The following is a 19124-nucleotide window of genomic DNA, read 5'->3' on the forward strand; positions in this document are numbered from 1 at the left end:
GGATTTCTCAGAGGAGGCTCGAGTTGTGAGGCGCCGGCTCCCGAGGGAGGTTCCGGAGCTTGGCTCAACAGCTCCACACGCTCTGTCCGGAACAGCTCAGTAATTTGCAATAAATATTATTCATGTTTTGTCCTTTTATTCCCAACAGCGAATAGCGACGAGAAGTGTGAGGGAGTGAATTGTCCGCCCAGACTGGTCACTCTGCAGCCTGCGACCGCAGTCAGCCCCAAGAAACCGGCCACACTGCTGCCTGCGAGTACCCCTCGTACCACCACCCACACACCCACCACGGCCAATCACACCACACACGCCCCGGCCAATCACACCACACACGCCCCGGCCAATCACACCACACACGCCCCGGCCAATCACACCACACACGCCCCGGCCAATCACACCACACACGTCCCGGCCAATCACACCACACACGCCCCGGCCAATCACACCACACACGCCCCGGCCAATCACACCACACACGCCCCGGCCAATCACACCACACACGCCCCGGCCAATCACACCACACACGCCCCGGCCAATCACACGACGGTGGCGCCGGCCAATCACACGACCCATCCAGTACCGCCCACCACCCTGCATCCAACCTTCCAGCCTGAGCCACAGAAGGGGCTCTACAAAGTGACAGACAACAAGACCACCTGTGCAATGGCAGCGCTGAAGTTACAGTTCCGCATCCAATACCAAACCGTGAAGAAAGAGAAGGTAAGCAAGCAGTCAACACTCCCCGGGCAGGTACAGGGGGTTAGATACAGAGTAAAGCTCCCTCTACACTGCCCCATGTTTCTATCAAGGGTTATGGCGAGAAAGCAGGAAGGGGGTACTGAAGTTTCATGTTCAGCCATGAACTCATTGAATGGTGGTGCAGGCTAGAAGGGCTGAATGGCCTGCTCCTGCACCTATTTTCTATGTTTCTATGTTTCTATCAAACACTCCCAGGGCAGGTACAGCACGGGTTTAGATACAGAGTAAAGCTCCCTCTACACTGTCCCATCAAACACTCCCAGGGCAGGTACAGGGGGTTAGATACAGAGTAAAGCTCCCTCTACACTGTCCCATCAAACACTCCCAGGGCAGGTACAGGGGGTTAGATACAGAGTAAAGTTCCCTCTACACTGTCCCATCAAACACTCCCAGGGCAGGTACAGGGGGTTAGATACAGAGTAAAGCTCCCTCTACACTGTCCCATCAAACACTCCCAGGGCAGGTACAGCACGGGGTTAGATAGAGAGTAAAGCTCCCTCTACACTGTCCCATCAAACACTCCCAGGGCAGGTACAGCACGGAGTTAGATACAGATTATCACCAACGATGTCTCCGCAAGATCCTACAAATCCCCTGGGAGGACAGGCGCACCAACATCAGCGTCCTCGACCAGGCCAACATCCCCAGCATCGAAGCACTGACCACACTCGACCAGCTCCACTGGGCGGGCCACATTGTCTGCATGCCCGACACGAGACTCCCAAAGCAAGCGCTCTACTCGGAACTCCTTCACGGCAAACGAGGCAAAGGTGGGCAGAGGAAACGTTACAGGGACACCCTCAAAGCCTCCCTGATAAAGTGCAACATCCCCACCGACACCTGGGAGTCCCTGGCCAAAGACCACCCTAAGTGGAGGAAGTGCCTCCGGGAGGGCGCTGAGCACCTCGAGTCTCGTCGCCGAGAGCATTCAGAAATCAAGCGCAGGCAGCGGAAGGAGCGTGCGGCAAACCTGTCCCACCCTCCCTTTCCCTCAACCGCTGTCTGTCCCACCTGTGACAGGGACTGTGGCTTTCGTATTGGACTGTTCAGTCACCTAAGGACTCACTTCAGGAGTGGAAGCAAGTCTTCCTCGATTCCGAGGGACTGCCTATGATGATGACGAGATACAGAGTAAAGCTCCCTCTGCACTGTCCCATCAAACACTCCCAGGGCAGGTACAGGGGGTTAGATACAGAGTAAAGCTCCATCTACACTGTCCCATCAAACACTCCCAGGGCAAGTACAGGGGGTTAGATACAGAGTAAAGCTTCCTCTACACTGTCCTATCAAACACTCCCAGGGCAGGTACAGCACGGGGTTAGATACAGAGTAAAGCTCCCTCTACACTGTCCCATCAAACACTCCCAGGGCAGGTACAGGGGGTTAGATACAGAGTAAAGCTTCCTCTACACTGTCCCATCAAACACTCCCAGGGCAGGTACAGGGGGTTAGATACAGAGTAAAGCTTCCTCTACATTGTCCCATCAAACACTCCCAGGGCAGGTGTGGCCCCAATTTCAGAAGACTACGCCCTTCTGTACAATGTGGGATTTTTTCCATTTCTCTCACTAGCTGCCTGTCCTGTGGCCTCGCTGATGGTTATGGTTTGAACTGCCTCCAATGCAAGTATTTAAGGAAAGATATACATGCATTGGAGGCAGTTCAGAGAAGGTTCGCGAGGTTGATTCCTGAGATGAGGGGGTTGTCTTATGAGGAAAGGTTGAGCAGGTTGGGCCTATACTCATTAGAGTTTAGAAGAATGAGAGGTGATCTTATCGAAACGTATAAGATTCTGAGGAGGTTGGACACGGTAGATGCAGAGAGGATGTTTCCCCTCGTGGGGGAATCTAGAACTAGGGGGCATAGTCTCAGAATAAGGGGCCGCCCATTTAAAACGGAGATGAGGAGGAATTTCTTCTCTGAGGGTCGTGGATCTATGGAATTCTCTGCCCCAGAGAGCTGTGGAGGCTGGATCATTGAATATATTTAAGACGGAGATAGACAGATTTTTGAACGATAAGGGACTCGAGGATTATGGGGAGCGGGGCGGGGAAGTGGAGCTGAGGCCAAGATCAGATCATCAATGATCTCATTGAATGGCGGAGCAGGCTCGAGGGGCCGAATGGCCGACTCCTGCTCCTATTTCTGATCTTATGGTGAATTGTACTGCCGAGTCTCCTTGCTGCAAACGGCTTCCTGCTTCCCGTTTGAGGAAAATGTGGATCGGGGAAAAGGGAGAAATAGCTTTTGAATAAACCTGACCCGCTGTCGTTTGTTTGCAGGCCTGGGGAGATTTCTACATCCAACCCTCACGGACAACCACATCCGGCTCGTGTGGCCCACACTCCGTCAACATGACGCTGGCCTTCCCCGAGGGGTTCCTGACCTTCGGCTTTAGGATGGTGAGTATTCCGGACCCTGAGCACTCCGAATATCCCGCCCAGCACCGGCCCGCCTGTAATGTGTGCACCTGCGAGTATGCTCAGAGGTTTGTAGGGCTGTTGAGTGGGCTGAATGGCACCAGACCTGACGGCACGGCGCCTAAGTTGGACCGACGTCCGTGCGCGGCCAATGCCATCGAGTAACCAAGGAAATAAAGGAGAGTATCAAATTAAAAACCAATGCGTATAAGGTGGCCAAAATTGGGAAAATTTTAAACGACAGCAAAGAATGACGAAGAAAGCAATAAAGAAAGGGAAGATAGATTACGAAGGTAAACTTGCGCAAAACATAAAAACAGATAGTAAAAGCTTTTACAGATATATAAAGCGGAAAAGAGTGACTAAAGTAAATGTTGGTCGCTTAGAAGATGAGAAGGGGGATTTAATAATGGGAAATGTGGAAATGGCTGAGACCTTAAACAATTATTTTGCTTCAGTCTTCACAGTGGAAGACACAAAAACCATGCCAAAAATTGCTGGTCACAGGAATGTGGGAAGGGAGGACCTTGAGACAATCACTGTCACTAGGGGGGTAGTGCTGGACAGGCTAATAGGACTCAAGGTGGACAAGTCCCCTTGTCCTGATGAAATGCATCCCAGGGTATTAAAAGAGATGGCGGAAGTTATAGCAGATGCATTCGTTATAATCTACCAAAATTCTCTGGACTCTGGGGAGGTACCAGCGGATTGGAAAGCAGCTAATGTAACGCCTCTGTTTAAAAAAAGGTGGCAGACAAAAGGCAGGTAACTATAGGCCGGTTAGTTTAACATCTGTAGTGGGGAAAATGCTTGAAGCTATCATTAAGGAAGAAATAGCGGGACATCTAGATAGGAATAGTGCAATCAAGCAGACGCAACATGGATTCATGAAGGGGAAATCATGTTTAACTAATTTACTGGAATTCTTTGAGGATATAACGAGCATGGTGGATAGAGGTGTACCGATGGATGTGATGTATTTAGATTTCCAAAAGGCATTCGATAAGGTGCCACACAAAAGGTTACTGCAGAAGATAGAGGTACGCAGAGTCAGAGGAAATGTATTAGCATGGATAGAGAATTGGCTGGCTAACAGAAAGCAGAGAGTCGGGATAAATGGGTCCTTTTCGGGTTGGAAACCGGTGGTTAGTGGTGTGCCACAGGGATCGGTGCTGGGACCACAACTGTTTACAATATATATAGATGACCTGGAAGAGGGGACAGAGTGTAGTGTAACAAAATTTGCAGATGACAAAGATTAGTGGGAAAGCGGGTTGTGTAGAGGACACAGAGAGGCTGCAAAGAGATTTAGATAGGTTAAGCGAATGGGCTAAGGTTTGGTAGATGGAATACAATGTCGGAAAGTGTGAGGTCATCCACCTTGGGAAAAAAAACAGTAATAGGGAATATTATTTGAATGGGGAGAAATTACAACATGCTGCGGTGCAGAGGGACCTGGGGGTCCTTGTGCATGAATCCCAAAAAGTTAGTTTGCTGGTGCAGCAGGTAATCAGGAAGGTGAATGAAATGTTGGCCTTCATTGCGAGAGGGATGGAGTCCAAAAGCAGGGAGGTCCTACTGCAACTGTACAGGGTATTGGTGAGGCCGCACCTGGAGTACTGCGTGCAGTTTTGGTCACCTTACTTAAGGAAGGATATACTAGTTTTGGAGGGGGTACGGAGACGATTCACTAGGCTGATTCCGGAGATGAGGGGGTTACCTTATGATGATAGATTGAGTAGACTGGGTCTTTACTCGTTGGAGTTCAGAAGGATGAGGGGTGATCTTATAGAAACATTTCTATAATGAAAGGGATAGACAAGATAGAGGCAGAGAGGTTGTTTCCACTGGTCAGGGAGACTAGAACTAGGGGGCACAGCCTCAAAATACGGGGGAGCCAATTTAAAACCGAGTTGAGAAGGAATTTCTTCTCCCAGAGGGTTGTGAATCTGTGGAATTCTCTGCCCAAGGAAGCAGTTGAGGCTAGCTCATTGAATGTATTCAAATCAAAGATAGAAATTATTTTTAACCAATAAGGGAATTAAGGGTTACGGGGAGAGGGCGGGTAAGTGGAGCTGAGTCCACGACCAGATCAGCCATGATCTTGTTGAATGGCGGAGCAGGCTCGAGGGGCTAGATGGCCTACTCCTGTTCCTAATTCTTATGTTCTTATGTTGCTAAAAACAGCACTGGGCCCTGGCTCCGTTATGTGTGTCGAGGAGGCTCAAGCACGTGGGGAGATCCCGTCCGAACTGACCCCCGTCCGGACGGAATTCCTCATCGGCGCCAAGCCCCGAAACCTCCCTCGGGAGCCGGCGCCTCACAACTTGAGCCGCCTCGAGGAAATCCCCTCCGTGCCTTTTGATTCTGCGCGGAGCGGTTTCCTGTACGGGCTGCTCCTGCACACTCTCCACCTTGCCATCCTCGCCTGCCGTCCGGACACGCCATGGCGTACCATCCTGCCGTCCGGAGGAGGCGGGGGTCCCCGATGGAGTCCTCCCACTATTTATCGGGGACTTGGCCTGGAGGGTGGTGCACGGAGCAGTCCCGTGCAATCGGTTTTTTAGTCAGTTCACGGGCTCCCAGGCCGCCTGCAATTTCTGCGGTCTGGAGGAGTCCGTGTTCCACGTGCATGTTCAGTGTGCGAGGTTGCAGCCCCTCTTCCATTATTTAAAGGGGCTGCTCCTCAATTTCTGGCTGCACTTCAGTCCCACACTCCTGATCTTTGGGCACCCTGTGCGGAGGGGAGCGGGCAGGTCCGAGGGCCTCCTCGTAGGACTGCTCCTGGGCACGGCCAAGGGGGCCATCAACCGGTCCAGGCAGCGGGCGGTCGAGGGAGTCGTTCAGCCTGACTGCCTGCCTCTCTTCCGCGGTTATATCCGAGCCAGGGTGTCCCTGGAGATGGAGCACGTGATGTCCACCGGTTCGCTCGCGGCCTTCCGCAAGAGGTGGGCGCCGGAGGGACTGAAGTGCATCATCACCCCCGGCAACCAAATTTTAATTTGATTTGTTAATGTTTACTTAAAGTTTTTATGTTAATTTGTGGGTTCTAGTGTCTCTTAACAAAGGGGCCAATTGGCTTAAAGTTATAATTTAAAATAGTTGTAGAGCTGTTGAGTTGGGAGTGGCTTAGCCGGTCACATGATGTTCACAAGACTCAAAAAACCCCAGCCAGTTGGGTTCAGGGGATCCACGATGGGGCAGGTGGTTGTGAGCCCTGTGGATGAACCGGTAATGTGTCGTGTGATTGTTAAACCTTTGCTAATAAACCAACTAGTTTTTAATAGCAATGTGTTCCTATGGATTCTTAAGCAAAAACCCCATGATGCAAATACATTACACCTGTCTAACCCAGGGGTCACTGGGCAGTGATCAGGAGCAGGAACCCTCTCTCTAACCCAGGGGTCACTGGGCAGTGATCAGGAGCAGGAACCCTCTTTAACCCAGGGGTCACTGGGCAGTGATCAGGAGCAGGAACCCTCTCTAACCCAGGGGTCACTGGGCAGTGATCAGGAGCAGGAACCCTCTCTAACCCAGGGGTCACTGGGTAGTGATCATGAGCAGGAACCCTCTCTAACCCAGGGGTCACTGGGCAGTGATCAGGAGCAGGAACGCTCTCTAACCCAGGGGTCACTGGGTAGTGATCATGAGCAGGAACCCTCTCTAACCCAGGGGTCACTGGGCAGTGATCAGGAGCAGGAACCCTCTCTAACCCAGGGGTCACTGGGCAGTGATCAGGAGCAGGAACCCTCTCTAACCCAGGGGGCACTGGGCAGTGATCAGGAGCAGGAACCCTCTCTAACCCAGGGGTCACTGGGCAGTGATCAGAAGCAGGAACCCTCTCTAACCCAGGGGTCACTGGGCAGTGATCAGGAGCAGGAACCCTCTCTAACCCAGGGGTCACTGGGCAGTGATCAGGAGCAGGAACCCTCTCTAATCCAGGGGTCAGTGGGCAGTGATCAGGAGCAGGAACCCTCTCTAACCCAGGGGTCAGTGGGCAGTGATCAGGAGCAGGAACCCTCTCTAACCCAGGGGTCACTGGGCAGTGATCAGGAGCAGGAACCCTCTCTAACCCAGGGGTCACTGGGCAGTGATCAGGAGCAGGAACCCTCTCTAACCCAGGGGTCACTGGGCAGTGATCAGGAGCAGGAACCCTTTCTAACCCAGAGGTCACTGGCCAGTGATCAGGAGCAGGAACCGTCCCTAACCCAGAGGTCACTGCCTAAAGTGCATTGATGGGAACTCTGCAACTTATTTCTATTCCTGCTCCTGACTGTTTGTCTCTCCACAGAATAGCAAAGACAAAACCTTCTACCTGAGCGAAATTCGAAGCCATTTGATGTATAAATTCCCTGGAACATCTGGTGAGTTATCACACCCTCCCTGACCCCTCGATTCAACAAGAACAACTTGCCTTTATTAGTCGAGGCATAGAATACAAGAGCAGGGAGGTTATGCTTGAACTGTATAAAACACTGGTTAGACCACAGCTGGAGTACTGCGTGCAGTTCTGGACACCACATTACAGGAAGGATGTGATTGCACTGGAGAGGGTACAGAGGAGATTTACCAGGATGTTGCCAGGACTGGAGAGTTTTAGCTATGAGGAAAGATTGGATAGGCTGGGGTTGTTTTCTTTGGAACAGAGGAGGCTGAGGGGAGACCTGATTGAGGTGTATAAAATGATGAGGGGCCGGGATAGAGTGGATAGGAAGGACCTGTTTCCCTTGGCAGAGGGGTCAACAACCAGGGGGCATAGATTTAAAGTAATTGGGGGGAGGTTTAGAGGGGATTTGAGGGGAAATGTCTTCACCCAGAGGGTGGTGGGGGTCTGGAACTCACTGCCTGAAAGGGTGGTAGAGGCAGAAACCCTCACCACATTTAAAAAGTACTTGGATGTGCACCTGGAGTGCCGTAACCTACAGGGCTACGGACCCAGAGCTGGAAAGTGGGATTAGGCTGGGTAGCTCTTGGTCGGCCGGCGCAGACACGATGGGCCGAAATGGCCTCCTTCCGTGCTGTAAACTTCTGTGATTCTATGATATTAGCGCCTTTATTGTAGTAAAATGTCCCAAAGCGCTTCACAGGGAGCGATTATCAGACAAAATTTAACACCAAGCCACATAAGGAGATATTGGGGACAGGTGACCAAAAAGCTTAGTCAAAGAGGTCGGTTTTAAGGAGTGTCTTGAAGGAGGAGAGAGAGGCGGAGAGGTTTAGGGAGGGAGTTCCAGAGCTTAGGGCCCAGGCAACAGAAGGCACGGCCACCGATGGTGGAGCGATGGGAATCAGGGGATGGTCAAGAGGCTAGAATTTGAGGAGCGCAGAGATTTCAGGGGATGTGGGGCTGGAGGAGGTTACAGAGATAGGGAGGGGGCGAGAGGCCATGGAGGGATTTGAACATCAGGATGGGAATTTTTAAATCGAGGCATTGCCGGACCGGGAGCCAATGTAGGGCAGCGAGCACAGGAGATGATGGTGAGCGGGACACTTGGCAGCGAGCACAGGGGGCGATGGGTGAGCGGGACTCTGCGAGTTAGGACAGGGGGCAGCGAGCACAGGGGGCAATGGGTGAGTGGGACTCGGTGCGAGATAGGACAGGGGGCAGCGAGCACAGGGGGTGATGGGTGAGTGGGACTCGGTGCGAGTTAGGACACGGGGCAGCGAGCACAGGGGGTGATGGGTGAGTGGGACGCGGTGCGAGTTAGGACACGAGGCAGCGAGCACAGGGGGCGATGGGTGAGTGGGACTCGGTGCGAGTTAGGACACGGGGGCAGCGAGCACAGGGGGCGATGGGTGAGTGGGACGCGGTGCGAGTTAGGACACGGGGCAGCGAGCACAGGGGGCGATGGGTGAGTGGGACTCGGTGCGAGTTAGGACACGGGGCAGCGAGCAGAGTGGGTGATGGGTGAATGGGACTCGGTGCGAGTTAGGACAGGGGGCAGCGAGCACAGGGGGTGATGGGTGAGCGGGACTCGGTGAGAGTTAGGACAGGGGGCAGCGAGCACAGGGGGCGATGGGCGAGTGGGACTCGGTGCGAGTTAGGACACGGGGCAGCGAGCACAGGGGGTGATGGGTGAGCGGGACTGGGTGCGAGTTAGGACACGGGGCAGTGAGCACAGGGGGTGATGGGTGAGTGGGACTCGGTGAGAGTTAGGACAGGGGGCAGCGAGCACAGGGGGCGATGGGTGAATAGGACTCGGTGCGAGTTAGGACAGGGGGCAGCGAGCAGAGTGGGTGATGGGTGAATGGGACTCGGTGCGAGTTAGGACACGGGGCAGCGAGCACAGGGGGTGATGGGTGAGTGGGACTCGGTGCGAGTTAGGACACGGGGCAGCGAGCACAGGGGGTGATGGGTGAGTGGGACTCGGTGCGAGTTAGGACACGGGGCAGCGAGCACAGTGGGTGATGGGTGAGTGGGACTCGGTGCGAGTTAGGACAGGGGCAGCCGAGTTTTGGATGAGCTGATGTTTATGGAGGGTGGCAATGTGGGAGGCCGGCCAGGAGTGCGTTGGGATAGTTGAGTCTGGAGGTAACCGAGGCACTGGGGGAGGGTTTCAGCAGCGGCTGAGCTGGGACAGACACAGCTGCCCAGGGCTCATGTGATGGAGCCAGACTCGAGCTGATGATTCATGGTTTGGGTGGAGACTTGCTTTTGCACATCGCACAGCCCAGGCAGGAAATGATCTCTCCCTTTCAGCAGCCTGACGGCTAAATGTGCGGCAATTGTAGAATGGGGCGGCTGGGGAGTCCTGGGACTGAACACATGCTGACCCTTCCAATCGAGCTGAATACCCGAATCCCATTCCCCCCGCCCAGCTCCACCATCCTCTCATTTCCTTCCTTTTCAAATCCTGCTCCAATTCCCCTTTCTGCGATACTTCGTTCTTGGCCAGAGGAGGCCCTCGGGATATTTCATTTCCCTGCACCAATAAACACTCTGTGTCAAAAACTTTCTTCCTTCTGCAGGTGATAATTCTCAGGCTTTGCACCCCAGTTTAAACCCCGGGTCGTGGGACTCGATTAAACCCTCGGTCCCTGGGCCTCGATTAAACTCTCGGTCCCTGGGCCTCGATTAAACTCTCGGTCCCTGGGCCTCGATTAAACCCTCGGTCCCTAGGCCTCGATTAGACCCTCGGTCCCTGGGCCTCGATTAAACCCTCGGTCCCTGGGCTTCGATTAAACCCTCGGTCCCTGGGCTTCGATTAAACCCTCGGTCCCTGGGCCTCGATTAAACTCTCGGTCCCTGGGCCTCGATTAGACCCTCTGTCCCTGGGCCTCGATTAGACCCTCTGTCCCTGGGCCTCGATTAGACCCTCTGTCCCTGGGCCTCGATTAGACCCTCTGTCCCTGGGCCTCGATTAGACCCTCTGTCCCTGGGCCTCGATTAGACCCTCTGTCCCTGGGCCTCGATTAGACCCTCGGTCCCAGGGCCTCGATTAGACCCTCGGTCCCTGGGCCTCGATTAGACCCTCGGTCCCTGGACCTCGATTAGACCCTCGGTCCCTGGACCTCGATTTAAACCCTCGGTCCCTGGGCCTCGATTAAACCCTCGGTCCCTGGGCCTCGATTAAACCCTCGGTCCCTGGGCCTCGATTAAACTCTCGGTCCCTGGGCCTCGATTAAACCCTCGGTCCCTGGGCCTCGATTAAACCCTCGGTCCCTGGGCCTCGATTAAACCCTCGATCCCTGGGACTAGATTAAACTCTCGGTCCCTGAGCCTCGATTAAACTCTCAGTCCCTGGGCCTCGATTAAACCCTCGGTCCCTGGGCCTCGATTAAACCCTCGGTCCCTGGGAATAGATTAAACCCTCGGTCCCTGGGCCTCGATTAAACCCTCGGTCCCTGGGCCACGATTAAACTCTCGGTCCCTGGGCCTCGATTAAACCCTCGGTCCCTGGGCCTCGATTAAACTCTCGGTCCCTGGGCCTCGATTAAACTCTCGGTCCCTGGGCCTCGATTAAACTCTCGGTCCCTGGGCCTCGATTAAACTCTCGGTCCCTGGGCCTCGATTAGACCCTCTGTCCCTGGGCCTCGATTAGACCCTCTGTCCCTGGGCCTCGATTAGACCCTCGGTCCCTGGGAATAGATTAAACCCTCGGTCCCTGGGCCTCGATTAAACCCTCGGTCCCTGGGACTAGATTAAACTCTCGGTCCCTGAGCCTCGATTAAACTCTCAGTCCCTGGGCCTCGATTAGACCCTCGGTCCCTGGGCCTCGATTAAACCCTCGGTCCCTGGGCCTCGATTAGACCCTCGGTCCCTGGGCCTCGATTAGACCCTCGGTCCCTGGGCCTAGATTAAACCCTCGGTCTCTGGGCCTCGATTAGACCCTCGGTTCCTGGGCCTCGATTAGACCCTCGGTCCCTGGGCCTCGATTAAACCCTGGGTCCCTGGGCCTCGATTAAACTCTTGGTCCCTGGGCCTCGATTAAACTCTCGGTCCCTGGGCCTCGATTAAACTCTCGGTCCCTGGGACTAGATTAAACTCTCGGTCCCTGGGCCTCGATTAAACTCTTGGTCCCTGGGCCTCGATTAAACCCTCGGTCCCTGGGCCTCGAATAAACCCTCGGTCCCTGCGCCTCGATTAAACCCTGGGTCCCTGGGCCTCGATTAGACCCTCGGTCCCTGGGCCTAGATTAAACCCTCGGTCTCTGGGCCTCGATTAGACCCTCGGTTCCTGGGCCTCGATTAAACCCTCGGTCCCTGGGCCTCGATTAAACACTCGGTCCCTGGGCCTCGATTAAACCCTCGGTCCCTGGGCCTCGATTAAACCCTCGGTCCCTGGGCCTCGATTAAACCCTCGGTCCCTGGGCCTCGATTAAACTCTCGGTCCCTGGGCCTCGATTAAACTCTCGGTCCCTGGGCCTCGATTAAACCCTCGGTCCCTGGGCCTCGATTAAACCTTCGGTCCCTGGGCCTCGATTAAACCCTCGGTCCCTGGGCCTCGATTAAACCCTCGTCCCTGGGCCTCGATTAAACCCTCGGTTCCTGGGCCTCGATTAAACCCTCGGTCCCTGGGTCTCGATTAAACCCTCGGTCCCTGGGCCTCGATTAAACCCTCGGTCCCTGGGCCTCGAATAAACCCTCGGACCCTGGGCCTCGATTAAACCCTCGGTCCCTGGGCCTCGATTAAACCATCGGTCCCTGGGCTTCGATTAAACCCTCGGTCCCTGGGCCTCGATTAAACCCTCGGTCCCTGGGCCTCGATTAAACCTTCGATCCCTGGGACTAGATTAAACTCTGGGTCCCTGGGCCTCAATTAAGCCCTCGGTCCCTGGGCCTCGATTAAACCCTCGATCCCTGGGCCTCAATTAAATCCTCGATCCCTGGAACTAGATTAAACTCTCGGTCCCTGGGCCTCGATTAAACCCTCGGTCCCTGGGCCTCGATTAAACCCTCGGTCCCTGGGCCTCGATTAAACCCTCGGTCCCTGGGCCTCGATTAAACTCTCGGTCCCTGGGCCTCGATTAAACCTTCGGTCCCTGGGCCTCGATTAAACCCTCGGTCCCTGGGCCTCGATTAAACCCTCGTCCCTGGGCCTCGATTAAACCCTCGGTCCCTGGGCCTCGATTAAACCCTCGGTCCCTGGGTCTCGATTAAACCCTCGGTCCCTGGGCCTCGATTAAACCCTCGGTCCCTGGGCCTCGAATAAACCCTCGGACCCTGGGCCTCGATTAAACCCTCGGTCCCTGGGCTTCGATTAAACCCTCGGTCCCTGGGCTTCGATTAAACCCTCGGTCCCTGGGCCTCGATTAAACCCTCGGTCCCTGGGCCTCGATTAAACCTTCGATCCCTGGGACTAGATTAAACTCTGGGTCCCTGGGCCTCAATTAAGCCCTCGGTCCCTGGGCCTCAATTAAGCCCTCGGTCCCTGGGCCTCGATTAAACCCTCGATCCCTGGGCCTCAATTAAATCCTCGATCCCTGGAACTAGATTAAACTCTCGGTCCCTGGGCCTCGATTAAACTCTCGGTCCCTGGGCCTCGATTAAACTCTCGGTCCCTGGGCCTCGATTAAACTCTCGGTCCCTGGGCCTCGATTAAACTCTCGGTCCCTGGGCCTCGATTAAACTCTCGGTCCCTGGGCCTCGATGAAACTCTCGGTCCCTGGGCCTCGATGAAACTCTCGGTCCCTGGGCCTCGATGAAACTCTCGGTCCCTGGGCCTCGATTAAACCCTCGGTCCCTGGGCCTCGATTAAACCCTGGGTCCCTGGGCCTCAATTAAACCTTCGATCCCTGGGACTAGATTAAGCCCTCGGTCCCTGGGCCTCGATTAAGCCCTCGGTCCCTGGGCCTCGATTAAACCCTGGGTCCCTGGGCCTCAATTAAACTCTCTGTCCCTGGGCCTCGATTAAACCCTCGGTCCCTGGGACTAGATTAAACCCTGGGTCCCTGGGCGTAGATTGAACCCTGGGTCGCTGGGCCTAGATTGAACCCTGGGTCGCTGGGCCTAGATTGAACCCTGGGTCGCTGGGCGTAGATTGAACCCTGGGTCGCTGGGCGTAGATTGAACCGTGGGTCGCTGGGCCTAGATTGAACCCTGGGTCCCTGGGCCTAGATTGAACCCTGGGTCCCTGGGCCTGGATTAAACCCTGGGTCCCTGGGTTTCGATTAAACCCTGGGTCCCTGGGCCTAGATTAAACCCTGGGTCCCTGGGCCTAGATTAAACCCTGGGTCCCTGGGCCTAGATAAAACCCTGGATCCCTGGGTTTCGATTAAACCCTGGGTCCCTGGGCCTAGGTTAAACCCTGGGCCCCTGGGCCTAGATTAAACCCTGGGTCCCTGGGACTCGATCGGTGAGGTCTGTCAGACCTGCTTGACCGCCTTGTGAGAGTTTCAGTTGTTGACTGAAGAAGTTTGCTGTGTAATGACCTTCTGCGTGAGCTGTGTTTCCCTGTCTGACTCACAGCCTCGAGTTGCTCTGCTGCAATATGACTCAACCTGAAAGGGGAACTTTCAGATCCACTTAACGGTCTGCGGCAAATCGGCTCCAGCTCAGCGCTCCTGGTCTGCCCGAGCTGTCCGACCCCACCCCCACCACTCCCCTCTCTCCCCCTCCCCTCTCTCTTCCCCCCTCACCTCCCCCTCCCCCTATAGTGGTGATGGGTGAGCGGGATTCGATGCGAGTTAGGACACGGGGGCAGCCGAGTTTAGGAAGAGCAGAAGTTTATGAAGGGTGGAAAAAGAAAGACTTGCATTTATATAGCGCCTTTCACAACTACCGGACGTCTCAAATCATTTTACAGCCAATGAAATACTTTTGAAGTGCAGTCACTGTTGTAATGCGGGAAACACGGCAGCCAATTTGCGCACAGCAAGCTCCCACACACAGCGATGTGATAATGACCCAGATCATCTGTTTTAGTGATGTTGATTGAGGGATAAATATTGGCCCAGGACACCGGGGAGAACTCCCCTGCTCTTCTTCCAAATAGTGGCCGTGGGATCTTTTACATCCAACTGAGAGAGCAGACGGGGCCTCGGTTTAATGTTTCAGCCGAAAGACAGCTCCTCCGACAGTGCGGCGCTCCCTCAGTACTGCCCCTCCGACAGTGCGGCGCTCCCTCAGTACTGCCCCTCCGACAGTGCGGCGCTCCCTCAGTACTGCCCCTCCGACAGTGCGGCGCTCCCTCAGTACTGCCCCTCCGACAGTGCGGCGCTCCCTCAGTACTGCCCTTCCGACAGTGCGGCGCTCCCTCAGTACTGCCCCTCCGACAGTGCGGCGCTCCCTCAGTACTGCCCCTCCGACAGTGCGGCGCTCCCTCAGTACTGCCCCTCCGACAGTGCGGCGCTCCCTCAGTACTGCCCCTCCGACAGTGCGGCGCTCCCTCAGCACCGTCCCTCCGACAGTGCGGCGCTCCCTCAGTACCGCCCCTCCGACAGTGCGGCGCTCCCTCAGCACTGGCCCTCCGACAGTGCGGCGCTCCCTCAGTACTGCCCCTCCGACAGTGCGGCGCTCCCTCAGTACTGCCCCTCCGACAGTGCGGCACTCCCTCAGTACTGCCCCTCCGACAGTGCGGCGCTCCCTCAGTACTGCCCCTCCGACAGTGCGGCGCTCCCTCAGTACTGCCCCTCCGACAGTGCGGCGCTCCCTCAGTACTGCACTGGAGTTTCAGCCTAGATTTTTGAGCTGAAGTATCTGGAGTGGGACTTGAACCCAGAACCTTCTGACTCAGAGGTGAGAGTGCTGTCCACTGAGCCACAGTTGCTGGGAAGCCATCTCAGAGTGCGTTGGAATAGTCAAGACTGGAGGATGGTTGAAGGTTTCAGCAGCAGATGAGCTGAGGCAGGAGCAGAGGATGTTACGGAGGTGGATTTAGATGGCTTTAGTTATGCTGTGGATATGTGGTCAAAAGTTGGGAAGAGGGATGGATTCGGGGGCGAGGGAACGGAGTTTGTGGCGGGGACCGAGAACAATGGCTTAAAAAAGGAGGCAGGCAAAAAGCAGGAAACTGTAGACCAGTTAGCCTAACATCTGTGGTTGGGAAAATGTTGGATCCATTATTAAAGAAGCAGTAGCAGGACATTTATAAAATCAAAATTCAGTCAGGCAGAGTCAGCATAGATTTATGAAGGGGAAGTCATGTTTGACAAATTTGCTGGAATTCTTTGAAGATGTAACGAACAGGGTGGATAAAGGGGAACCAGTGGATGTGGTGTATTTGGATTTCCAGAAGGCATTTGACAAGGTGCCACATAAAAGGTTACTGCACAAGATAAAAATTCACGGGGTTGGGGATAATATATTAGCATGGATAGAGGATTGGCTAACTAACAGAAAACAGAGAGTCGGGATAAATGGGTCATTCTCTGGTTGGCAACCAGTAACTAGTGGGGTGCCGCAGGGATCAGTGCTGGGACCCCAACTATTTACAATCTATATTAACGACTTGGAAGAAGGGATCGAGTGTAACGTAGCCAAGTTTGCTGACGATACAAAGATGGGAGGAAAAGCAATGTGCGAGGAGGACACAAAAAATCTGCAAAAGGACATAGACAGGCTAAGTGAGTGGGCAAAAATTTGGTAGATGGAGTATAATGTTGGAAAGTGTAAGGTCATGCACTTTGGCAGAAAAAATCAAAGAGCAAGTTATTATTTAAATGGAGAAAGATTGCAAAGTGCCGCAGTACAGCGGGACCTGGGGGTACTTGTGCATGAAACACAAAAGGTTAGTATGCAGGTACAGCAAGTGATCAGGAAGGGCCAATGGTATCTTGGCCTTTATTGCAAAGGGGATGGAGTATAAAAGCAGGGAAGTCTTGCTACAGCTATACAGGGTATTGGTGAGGCCACACCTGGAACACTGCGTGCAGTTTTGGTTTCCGTATTTACGAAAGGATATACTTGCTTTGGAGGCAGTTCAGAGAAGGTTCACTCGGTTGATTCCGGGGATGAGGGGGTTGACTTATGAGGAAAGGTTGAGTAGGTTGGGCCTCTACTCATTGGAATTCAGAAGAATGAGAGGTGATCTTATCGAAACGTATAAGATTATGAGGGGGCTTGACAAGGTGGATGCAGAGAGGATGTTTCCACTGATGGGGGAGACTAGAACTAGGGGGCATGATCTTAGAATAAGGGGCTGCCCATTTAAAACTGAGATGAGGAGAAATTTCTTCTCGGAGGGTTGTAAATCTGTGGAATTCACTGCCTCAGAGAGCTGTGGAAGCTGGGACATTGAATATATTTAAGACAGAAATAGACAGTTTCTTAACTGATAAGGGGATAAGGGAGCGGGCGGGGAAGTGGAGCTGAGTCCATGATCGGATCAGCCATGATCGCATTAAATGGCGGAGCAGGCTCGAGGGGCCCTATGGCCTACTCCTGCTCCTATTTCTTATGTTCCTCCCGATATTCAATGGGAGCGAATGTCTGGTCCTGGGATGTTGGGCGGGCAGTGTGATGAACCGACCAGCGGCCGGCCTGGTTTTCTGACAGGATGTTGGTTACCTTGGCAGAGCCCTCTCAGTACACGGCACGGAACGACAGCGTGTCGATGCTGCGCACCAACCTCGGGCACTCCTTCCAATGCTCCAACCAATCGGTGAAGGCCAGCGCCGGATTCTGGGTGGACCTGATGGACCAGCAGGTTCAGGCCTTCGATATCCCCAAAAACCAGGACTTCGGCTCAGGTAATAACCCGTGGGGCTGGGGCCTCCCGTAGGCCAATGTACCCGGCCCACGTTCATCCCCTGGTTCCCAGGGGGAGTCCGGGGGCGGGGGGGGGGGGGGGGAAGAGGGGTAGTGAAGGAGGGGAGGGGGAAGGCGATGAGGGGGGGGGGAAGAGGTGATGGGCGTGGTTTGAGGGTGCGGGGATAGAGGGGGAGGGGTAAGGGAGAGTGGGATTGAGGGTGAGGGAATGGAGGGAAAGGGGTGGGAAGGGGAGGATGAGGGGAGGGAAGGGGTTGGGGAGGAGAGGGGGAGCGGGGATGATGAGGAGGTGCTGGGATGGGGCTTGTGGGGGATGGAGGGTTGGAGACAGAGGATTGAGAGGGGAGGGGTTTCAGAGAGGGCGGGGTTTATGGGGAGGGGGTTTGTGGGCTGGGTGGTTGGGAGGGGGAGGGGTTTGCGAGGGATTTTGGGGGGTGAGGGGTTGGGGGGGGTGGGGTTTGCTGGGGAGGGGGTTTGGGGAAGGTGAGGGGGTTTGTGGGGGGGGGGGTTGGGAGGGGGAGGGGTTTGTGGGGAGGGAGTTTGGGAGGGGGAGGGGTTTGCGGGGAGGTAGTTGGGGGGGGTGTGAGGGAGAGACTGGGTGTGTTGGTGGTTTGGGGTTTGTGGGGGAGTTGGGGAGGGGCTGTTGCTGTTCCTGTTGTTGCCGAGCCTGTGTCTGACTCCCTCCCCCCCCCCCCCCGGTGTCTTGCAGCGGAGATCTGCCCCGAGGATCGCCGGGTGCCAATCGTGGCCATCGTTGTCGCCGTGGTCCTGATCGTGCTCATCCTCATCGTCCTCGTGGCCTATCTGATCGGCAGGAAGCGCAACCAGGCCGGGTATCAAAGCATCTGAGCGGGGCCCATTCCCACCGCCGAGACCCCCCCCCGCCCCGCCCCGGGACAACATGGGGGAGGGATTCGGCTCCATGATGGGGGGGTGGGGGTGGGGGAGGGGTTTCTGGGGTCGTGGGTGAGGGGGGGTCGGGTTTGAGGGAGGGTCGAGGGTGAGGGAGGGTTGGGGTTCGAAGGTCGTGGGTGAGGGAGGGTTGGGGTTCGAAGGTCGTGGGTGAGGGAGGGGTCAGGGTGAGCGGGAGGGGTCAGGGTGAGCGGGAGGGGTCAGGGGATGAGGGGGAGGGGTCAGGGGATGAGGGGCTTACTGGGGCCGGGGATTACTCGATACAAATTTGATCGGAATGTGAAACCAGAAATACTACATTTTAATTGATTAAATTTTAAAGGTGTCTGTTTGTAATTAATTAGTTTGCTGTGCTGCGTCCCAGTGTGGGGGCATTGATGAGAAATACCCCCCTCCCTCTCCCCTTCCCCCCCTTTCACCCCTCCCCTCCTCTCCCCTTCCCCCCACTCTCTCTCTCTCTCTCCCTCCCCCCTCCCCTCTCCCTCTCCCTCTCCCTCTCCCTCTCTCTCTCTCTCTCTCTCTCTCTCCCCATCTCTCTCTCCTCTCCTCCCCTCCTCTCTCTTCTCTCTCTCTCCCCCTCCCCACCTCTCTCTCTCTCCCCCCTCCCCACCTCTCTCTCTCTCTCCCCTCCCCTCTCCCACCTCTCTCTCTTCTCTCCCCCTCCCCACCTCTCTCTCTCCCCTCCCACCTCTCTCTCTCTCCCCCTCCCCACCTCTCTCTCTCCCCCTCCCCACCTCTCTCTCTCTCCCCCTTCCCCACCTCTCTCTCTTCCCCCTCCCCACCTCTCTCTCTCCCCTCCCTCTCTCTCCCCCTCTCCCTCTCCCTCTCCCTCTCCTCTCCCCCTCCCTCTCTCTCTCTCCCCCGATCTTCTCCTATGATCTCTCC

General features: G+C 55.3%; 1 protein-coding gene across 1 annotated transcript in view; it reads left to right on the top strand.

Moving 5' to 3' along the window:
* The window catches only part of LOC139250055 (macrosialin-like), a 32765-nt gene extending 14489 nt beyond the window's left edge, over positions 1 to 18276 (top strand). Inside the window, exons 3-7 of the mRNA XM_070872629.1 lie at positions 149 to 720; positions 3042 to 3161; positions 7471 to 7543; positions 17135 to 17308; positions 18037 to 18276. Coding sequence (XP_070728730.1) covers positions 149 to 720; positions 3042 to 3161; positions 7471 to 7543; positions 17135 to 17308; positions 18037 to 18176 — 1079 coding nt within the window. The 3' untranslated portion in view covers positions 18177 to 18276. The remainder of the gene's footprint in view (positions 1 to 148; positions 721 to 3041; positions 3162 to 7470; positions 7544 to 17134; positions 17309 to 18036) is intronic.
* The last annotated feature ends 848 nt before the right edge of the window (positions 18277 to 19124 follow it).

The sequence above is a fragment of the Pristiophorus japonicus genome, unplaced genomic scaffold (assembly GCF_044704955.1).
Source record: "Pristiophorus japonicus isolate sPriJap1 unplaced genomic scaffold, sPriJap1.hap1 HAP1_SCAFFOLD_342, whole genome shotgun sequence".
In the NCBI taxonomy this organism is placed as follows: Eukaryota; Metazoa; Chordata; class Chondrichthyes; family Pristiophoridae; genus Pristiophorus; species Pristiophorus japonicus.